The 9,653-nt window shown below is 38.8% G+C and overlaps 1 protein-coding gene and 1 long non-coding RNA gene across 2 annotated transcripts in view; one reads left to right on the forward strand and one right to left on the reverse strand.

Annotated features, from left to right (window-relative positions):
• Positions 1–6,911, reverse strand: part of LOC133517669 (zinc finger protein Xfin-like) — a 49,105-nt gene extending 42,194 nt beyond the window's left edge. The window contains exon 1 of the mRNA XM_061851027.1: positions 6,726–6,911. Coding sequence (XP_061707011.1) covers positions 6,726–6,887 — 162 coding nt within the window. The 5' untranslated portion in view covers positions 6,888–6,911. The remainder of the gene's footprint in view (positions 1–6,725) is intronic.
• Positions 1–9,653, forward strand: part of LOC133517685 (uncharacterized) — a 125,201-nt gene that overhangs the window by 25,100 nt on the left and 90,448 nt on the right. The window lies entirely within an intron of this gene.

Consider the following 9,653-nt stretch of genomic DNA (forward strand, 5'->3'; position numbering starts at 1 on the left):
TTGGTTGCTAACTAAACTCCATGGCTTTTGCTCAAATGTATGTTTCAGGTTTTGGAAGAAATGAGGATCCATTTCGCAAATTAATGCCGATATTGCGACTTTTAGTTCTGACTTTTAGGCATAGACCTAATATGTATTTTAAAAATAATATTGATCGGAAATTAAATAAATAGGTAAATCGGTATTTGGTGTTAAACCATGCATCCATGCCTATGTTCATCTGACCGTAAATCACTGTTAAGTACCTAAATTTTATGAGAACAAGACTGCTCAAAGGGACTTCATGCTGTTGCGTCTCGACATCGAGCCGTGCATTTGCCAAGCATCAGCAGAGACAGCAGATAAAATTAAAACCTTTCAATTCAAAGCTAGTTAAGCGTTTCTTTTTTTCCATTATAATATGTGACCGTTTTTGCCAATTTTGTATTATTTCTAGTCAGGATTGCGAATCCTTTTCATCCTTATAGGAGAAAAAAAGTGTCCTGAAATTTCCATACATATTTCAAACATTTCTTTTTGCTACCGCCATACAAACAAATAAATAAAATACATATATAGGGAAAAAGTAATACAATAGAAAAAAACTCTGGGACATTTTTCATCCAATTAGGATTGAAGAGAATCCAAGGAGGAAAGAGCTTGTGATTCTAAGTAGAAATAACACAAAATTTATGAAAAAATACCAAAAAAATATGAAATATAATTGCTATCATTGTACAGCGAGCTATAAACATAATAATGTAGAGTACATCTTACAGCAGTTCTAAAATATTTTTTGTATTCGGATATAGGTGTGTTTTTGATAAGTAATTGTACAGCCTACTTAAATAAAAAATAACTAACCTACCTACTAGGGTTGCCAACCGTCCCGCTATATGCGGGACGTCCCGTTTCTGGGGCCCTAGAGTATGCGTCCCGCACGGAGCCCCCGCGGGACGCCGATTGTCCCGTTTTCAGGCTAGACTAGATTTTTAGCACTGGTACAAATTTGAGAGCGCGTGATTTTAATTTCAATATACCGCGACGCGAGTATCGAGCGAGAACACCGTGCTCTCATTCGCTCGATCGGCACTACCCGGCCTGTTAAATTTTTCATGCTGTTCAATACGTTGACGGTCAATATATCTTACCCAATTATAGCTCACAAAACGAAGCCCAAAAATTGCCATTCTAGAGAAATAATTCGTGTATAAGCGAATTTTGGCATAGTTGTGGTCGTTGTAGATAAAGATGCATGAAACAACATACTGAAAGTACTGATGGATACTGGTGCTAACGGGAAAGGGACGCTTTAAAGGTTTTTTTTAACTTTACGTTAAATAAGTCGTAATCGGTGGCCAATAGCAAAAAATGTTCTGATACGTAAATAATCTACATATTTTTTTTTTACAAAAATGTCTCGAAGATTTTTCTCTAGGATCAATATTTAAAACGATATTAAAGTGAGAAAGTTAATTACAATAAATTCACCGATTCTTTTCTTAGTTTTTCGTAAATAACTCGTAAACGGTGGCCCATTGCAAAAAAATAAAATAGTACACAAACAAATTATATAAAATGTTCTACAAAAAAGTTTTTTACGCTTTTTCGCTAGGATCAATATTTAATGAGATTTGAGATTTATTAAAAGAGTGGGAAATTAATTATAATCAATGCGTTGAACATTATTATACCTTCCCGCTTGAATAGCTTTATAAATTCTATGATCCTAGGGAAAAGTGTTCCACATGTTTCTTGTAGGAAATTTTATGGTAATTATCCGTGTAAGATATTTTTTTGCTATGGGTCATTATGGGGACTTTACTAATTATACACGAAAACTAAAAAAAGTAAAACAAGGAACCTGTGAATTGATTGTAATTAACTTTATCTCTTTAATATTGTTTTATATATTGATTCCAGATGTTTTATGTATACAATTTAATGAAGATTATTTACGTTTAAGATAATTTTTTGCTATGGGCCACCGTTTACGAGGTGTTTACGAAAAACTAAAAAGGAACTTGAAAATTGATTATAATGAACTTTCCCGCTTTAATATCTTTTCAAATATTAATCCTAACGAAAAGTTTTCCACATGTTTCATGTTTAATTATTCATGTTTTAGAATTTCTTTAACTATGAGTTATTTTTTACAAATTATTTACGATAAACTAAAAAAAGGAACCTTAAACTTAATTGACATAAATTAACTTTCCTTCTTCAATATCTTTTTAAATATTGGTCCTTGTGAAAAGTGGACTGAATCTTTTTTGTAGAAAAATTTGTGTAAATCATGTACGTTTAACAACCTTTTTTTGCCATTGGCCACCGTTTACGAGTTATTTACGAAAATATTAAAAAGAACTTACCACAGAATTGATGTTAACAAATTTTCCCGCTTTAATATCATTTTAAATATTAATCCTAAAATAATACGGTATTTCTAATAGGCAATATTATATAGATTATTTGCGTATAAGAAAATTATTTTGCTATGGGCCACCGTTTACGAGTTATTTTAGTAGTTTAAACACTATCCCAAAATTCGCTTATACCCTAATTATTTCCCCCGATTTTCCTTCGTTTGGTTGCCTATTAGGTCGGGTAAGGGAGTCCCGCATTTTATACCTAAGTCCCGCAATTTGATCGCAAATGTACCGCAAATCTGTGCACTAAGGTTGGCAACCCTACTACCTACCCATTACTACTATTAACAAAAACATAAAAAGTCTACAATAGGTCTAGATGTAGTACCTAGTACCTACCTATACGCCAGCGAACAGTTGATCACTCGTAGACAGGGGAGGGGGGATTGTTGTTAAGTGTCAAATCATGAATGGAAATGATTTAAATGCAAAACCACGTGACACGGAAGTCTTGGTTTGCGACTCAGACCTGCACTTGACCTGCTTTGGATAACAATACTTACCAATGCCACGGACATAACATAACTAATAGGTCCTGCGCGCTGATATGAAACAGTGAGTGCTAGCAAAACGCGCTAATTAGGTTTTTGAACCCGGGCGAATGACAAGAATAAAATCACAAGTTCCCATTCTCAATGAGGAATTGTCGAATCGAAAATTCAATGACAATGCATTGATAGCATGCGCTGCTCACAAATATACAACTATATAATTATGCAATAACACCTAACCGCAAGGCCGTGTTAAACTATACTGGGGCCCTTGGGCACTCAGCAAGAATTTGGGGCTCATTTGGAAAGTAAAGAAAGCGTAATATTAAACTAGCATTTTCTTACTATGATCTACTTAATTATTATGGGTAATCAAATATACAGTTACTATATGTCTTTCGGGGCCTCCTGAGGATAGGGGCCCTGGGCCTTATGATAAAGACGATATTACTTATGCGAGCATGACGAACTAAGAAAAATCTTGAATTTGAATTGGTATTGAATTTTCGTTCCCGAATACGGGCCTGTAAGCGTGTTATCTGTAAGAACATCCGATTTTTCTTCGACGTCGAGTAAAGCAGCAGATTTAGCAAATCCTGGTCGGAAGTCCCGGGTCGAGCACTCCTGCGGGGAGGCAACCGATCCACCCACCCACCCCCGACTTTCACTCTCATCGGGCCCTCGGCCACGGGCGTTATTCCAAATATTCCAACCTTAAATAACTCGAGTCCAACGCTCAGTGGAACACGTATAAGTGACTCTGATTACGCATAGTTGATACCGATCTCAAGGTCACCGTTTCACTGGTCAGCCTAACTGATAGTCTCGCTCGTCCGTGCTTGTTAAGCAATAGGAACACATACCGAGCTCTGATACCGCCAGTGCCCACGGTTATATCCCTTACCATCCCGACGTAAGTGTGAGTTTGGCGAGAACTTGAATGGTGCGAGGCTGGAATCATTTTAAGCGGTGCGTCTAGGGTATAATAAGAGTCTCGAAGCGTCTCACCGAGTACTATAACCTACACCGTTTTCTTTAAGGTTTAGATTAGCGTACACGGTTGCGTGGCGCGCAAAGTACTCTGCTTCGGAAGAGAACGCTCTGTACTGTACCAAATCCTTCGTCAACAGGCACACTACTCACTAATATTTCATATATAAGTTTATGAACATGAGGACGTGGAGTTTGGTTTTCATGTTTATGATGTTTTAACTACTTAATATTAGTACCTACCTGGACAGCATACAAGTTGTCTAAAAATCTCTTAAGAAAAAAAGACTGCTGCTTTAAGCAGCAGCTAACAATACGTGAGATACTCGCATGATACTTGATGGTGGCTGAAAACAAGCTTTTATTTTCTGTTTAATTCTAACGTGTGTCAAAGATAATTTTTGATAAGTATAAGTAGTAAAGATCTTAGGACGTGGGGCAAAGGAGAGGGCCCGAGGACAGGCAGATGTACAAGCGACTCACCATGACAAAGTATGACATCTAGATCCGTAACAATCACGCACGGGTGCTTAGACAAAATGCCAATCGCTACTGTCTCTGTCGCACTAATATGGAAGAGTGATAGATAAGATCTTCATCTTGTCTACGCACCCAGATGATTGTTCGCCTTTTGGAAATTATGCATTTGGAATAATAGGTGTATACTAAACTTAAATATATAAAATTTTGTACTTTAGCGTGTAGCTGTGCTCTCTCGGAAAGGTTTCCACGGAAGACCAGCGTCGAGATCCTTAGGTGGTATCTTGACATTAAGCTGAGTGGAGACCTTTTCAGTGACGCTTAATAATAAATTGATTCTGTGTATTAGTATTAAAAGTTGAATTGAAAGATAGAGCTCTTATTAAATTACTTTTCCTACTCCTCTAATGTTATCTGTCATTTATGCATTCATTAACACGAATATAAGAACATACATAAAAGATTTCAAGAAAAGTCTATATTGTCTATTCCTCATAAAAGCTCTTGTGCTTTTATAAGCTATAATGTTACTGCGATTAATGGCTACCAACCTAACAAAACCCAAACAAATACAGTCTTAAACTAAGTGCATTGCTGCCAACTTACAAAATATTCATTTGGTTGTATAGTAAAAATAATTACTTCATAAGTCAGAAACACGCATGTGACACCCGTAATATAGCAACACCCATAGACTACGAAGACCGCTTAGCGTTGCTTGTTAGTCTCCGTAGGCTACGGTGGCCAAAATTGAGAAAAAACTGTCCAAAAAATTAATTTAGCAAGTAGCAAGTACCAGGGCCTCATGAGTTACGAGGAGGTGTCGCCGACCGGCCGGCCGCGGCCCGCGGCGGGCCGGGCGCGTAACAAGGTATGCTCGCGCGTCTTGGCTATATACTTTTGCTGTAATTTGTTTACCTAAATTAAGATTTATTTTTGTTGACTCGTAGGAAAAATATTGTATGCAACGTTGTATAAGTAGGTCAAAAAATTTTCGTTGCGTATTCCTTTACAATGTTCGCCTACGCCTTCGGCTGCGGCTCACATTGTAACTCACGCCACTCGCCTTTTTTGACCCTTCTTATACAACTGTTGCATAAAATACTATAACTTAGCGCAGTAAGTAGTTGAATAAGATCCCTCACTTTCAATTCTGCTTTTAAATACTAATAGGTATACCTACCTCGTTACTTTGGATATAATTGTTACTTTGCTATGCACAAAATACTGCAAGTAGGTATTTGGATGAAGCACACTTTTTGTTCCAAATTTATTTCCTGAGAGGACGAAATAGGGGTTAATAATTCGTATGGGAGAGCACTAGAGCAGTCATAGTAATCTACGCAGTCGACGCGTCCTACGAAGTCGCAGTCGCAGGCAAGCGCCGTGTTAATGTTTGACCTCGAACTGTTTGTGTCAAAACAAAACTCTAGGTATTTGGATTAATTGCAGAGCGGTAGTTAAATCTTAGCAAATATTAAGACGTATTAAATTAACTGTAAAAACATTTGAAGATATGTGTCAATCAGTAAACATATTATAAACATGGGCATATGCTATTATCAATTGCACGCTTACGTAATGCGATCCGATAGATGCCTAGGTTAGGTTATTTACTACATTGAATTGCTTGCAAATTCAGCGTCAATTACTTATTGCTTCAAGTAGGTACCTACACTATCGGTACTAGTGCGTGTTGTAGAAGCACAACAAGCTAACACATCTAACGTTACTTAGTAACCGGTACGTAGGTATAGGCAAATAGGTGAGGTAAGTTATTTATCACCAACTTAATCATGTAGGTAACTAGTGCCTGCTGTGCCTGTGACTAAAATGTCAACCAACAATTTTATAGGTACAGGTACAGTAGCCGAGATAAATTCAGCTGAAGCTATTGTACTGATCTCATTGTTTTGGTGTGCGAGTGTTGCGCTTTAGATGACCGCAGGGCATACGGGTACTTCGTGTGCTATATGGATGTACGTAGTTGTAGGAAACGACGCAAGAGCAGAGCAAAGACAGAACAGCTCGAGGCCGGCGGGCGTCGCCGCGCGTCTGTCGCCGGCCGCCGGTGCGCGCGACCCTACGGCCCACGCGATAAGGCCCATAACGCCGCGCCCGCGGCTGACCTCACCGCACCGACCGTCGGCAAGTAATAAATATGTAACACTGATAAACCCGCAGAAGCGATGACCGGCGTATTTAGGGATTCTCGGCAAACAAACAACGCGGGTCATCGCGCCGCCCGAGGCCGTCGGGATAGACGCCGACGACGTCGCACATCGGCTATTTCTGGTCGCTAAGCAACAGGATGGCGCCGAAATAGCCGCACGGTACAGTCACGTGTGGTACGTACCTGCAGCGGGCGTAGTGGATGGTCGCGGGGACGGCACTCGAGTCGGAGGCGCGCGGCGGACTGGCAGGCGAGCCGCAGCACGGCGCGGCGACAGCGGCCGCCGCCCGCGCCCCGCGCGTGCATTCCGTGCGTCGCCGCCGTCGGGAGCGCTGCCGCTGACATCAGCCCGTATCTCACGCGCGAGCCTGTCACCTCTGCGTGACCCTCCCGACCCTGCCTACCCGGCCGGCCGAGGTCGTCGTTCCTGACTTAAACAACATAGGTACATATCTAATCTACCTACGTGCTATGCTACTGTGCACTGTTTCGATTTCTTGTATTCTGAATGATTTATACTTAACTTTTCCAAGTTAGCAGAAAATCACACCAATCACAGACATATATACAAGTATTGCATCAAGAATTAGAAAAATCGAGGAATTACTTGTTAAGATAATTAACTAAGTATGTAGTTGTAAACAAAACGTAAGCATATAATATGTGTCCTTTATTACTGAATAAAGATATTTTATTTATTTATTAATTACGATTAAGTAGGTATCTAAGATGTTATCATGTTCATCAACACCCTTCGAAATTAATGTGGGACTAGGGTACTTTCAATGCACTGTACAGATTTATCTTAACAAGCCTGGAGCGCTGGTGGCCTAGCGGTAAGAGCGTGCGACTTGCAATCCGGAGGTCGCGGGTTCAAACCCCGGCTCGTACCAATGAGTTTTTCGGAACTTATGTACGAAATATCATTTGATATTTACCAGTCGCTTTTCGGTGAAGGAAAACATCGTGAGGAAACCGGACTATTTAATCCCAACAAGGCCTAGTTTACCGTCTGGGTTGGAAGATCAGATGGCAGTCGCTTTCGTAAAAACTAGTGCCTACGCCAAATCTTGGGATTAGTTGTCATGCGGACCCCAGGCTTCCATGAGCCGTGACAAATTGGCAATATGCCAGGACAACGCGAGGAAGAGAAGAGATCTACTCGAACAAGCCTAGGTTTCTCATTTCCTTATGTTTAATGTAAAAGTTGTAGCTGCGTACCTATTAGTTATAACAATATGGTAACATCCATTACGTGAGACTTACGACGATGAGTATTTAGTCGTATTAGACAGGTGGTTGGTTTGTGGGTGAAGTTTTAGCATTGAACTACTTTACCAAATAAGTACCAACATCTAAAACGCTTCACATACCTAACTAAATTCAGTCGTCCTAGCTGACATCCTAACTAAAAACCTTTAAACATTTGTTTCTAGTTAGTGCAGTCACAGTCAGGCTCTTCGAAAACGCGGTCACACTTTTACGATTTAGAATTCTGAATTGAGTAAGATGTGTCAAGCTCTTCACTACGACGAGTATAACTTTCTTAGTAGGTACTTACCCCAGTCAAAGAAGAAAATAGTTATTAGTACAACAAGTGAACAAAGTTTGATAACTTTGATCTCGTGTAGTATACATATACTTTTCACGTCAACAGTGAGAACATATTTGGAAGGTAAAAATACAACCGGAAAAAATTTAATCCTTCTTTATCATTATTTTACTCATGTTTTCTTAAGGTATTCTAAGAATTAAGTTTAATTACCGCAATAAAACATAACGAAAGAAATTTCAATAAAATAATACGGAAATTAATCGCCTTTTTTTGTAAAAGAAAAACTTTGTAAGATACGGTCCGAATTGCGGATACAACTATTTGTTAACTATAGTAGAGATCGTTAAAAGTAGAATTATTTAATTTGCGTAATAATCTTTGTATTTTTTTAAGTTCATTGTTTTGATTGTATAATACATAATAAAATACGTAAAATATGGTGTTTATGTTAATTTTTTAACTTTTATATCATTAATGAATTATTTGGAATGAAGACTCGTAGAGTGTTTTGGAACGATGCTGTCTGACTTATTTCGGGGGTCTATTATAATAACCGTCAATATACCTTTGAATTACGTGTGCACTTTTTTGTCTCTTTCTTTTTGCTAATGACGTGAAAGGGACAAAGACAATAGAATCCAAATAATTTGAATTAGGCTCCGCACGTCACAGCGGATGTCATTCCAGGTTTAGAGCAGAGCCCAACTGGGGAAGTACCGAAAACCGCAGCCAAATAACACTAGACCCTACTCATAGTGTTGTGTTCCTGTCGGTGAGTAAGGTTGCCAGAGCTCAACGAGGGTGCGGAGTGTTAGGATCGGCAACGCGCTTGGTTAATTGAAGAGAACATGAACAATAAAAAAGCTTTCCATGTCCTTACCGTGGAAGAATAGTCATTACAGTGGTCGAAATATTCAACAGTATTCCGTGGTAAAAACAAACATTTTTCCACATAACCCTGAACATAGTTCCAGAACATTCTTCCAATTACGTAATAACAATTCGAATAATTTGTCGTATCAAATAGGATTCGTATTAAAACGATTTTCGCTTACCGATACCGAGACATAAGACACACGGAACTGACAAAACTTTTTGGAAGAAACCCACGGTAATATGCAAGTAGCATGTAGCATGCAGGGTAATGGTACCGCGGAGCCGAAAAAGTTTGATGTTGCCATTTAGTTCTGTACGACACAATTTAATTTGTGCAATCAATAACCCAGTGCCAGCGTTCTGCGCGTTCAATACAATTTTCAGGATGCTGATGCAGGTGCCCCGATTTTGTAGCGCGTCAAGTATGTTCCACGCCGTTATCCGCAAGAAAGTGGCCTCTCTACTCAGTCGCGTTCGAAGCAACAGCAACAGTCCTATTTCCAATTTATGACAAATGGAGGCAAATAATGGTCGGGCTTGTGTAAAATTTATGTAAATTGTATTTTGAATTACTAATTTGATTATTATTATTTTTTAGATTTTTTTTGATGATTTATATTTTAATATACAAAACAAAGGAATAAACAAACATAATAAAACTTACTAACTATTTAACTAAA

This window comes from Cydia pomonella, chromosome 5, assembly GCF_033807575.1.
Source record: "Cydia pomonella isolate Wapato2018A chromosome 5, ilCydPomo1, whole genome shotgun sequence".
In the NCBI taxonomy this organism is placed as follows: domain Eukaryota; kingdom Metazoa; phylum Arthropoda; class Insecta; order Lepidoptera; family Tortricidae; genus Cydia; species Cydia pomonella.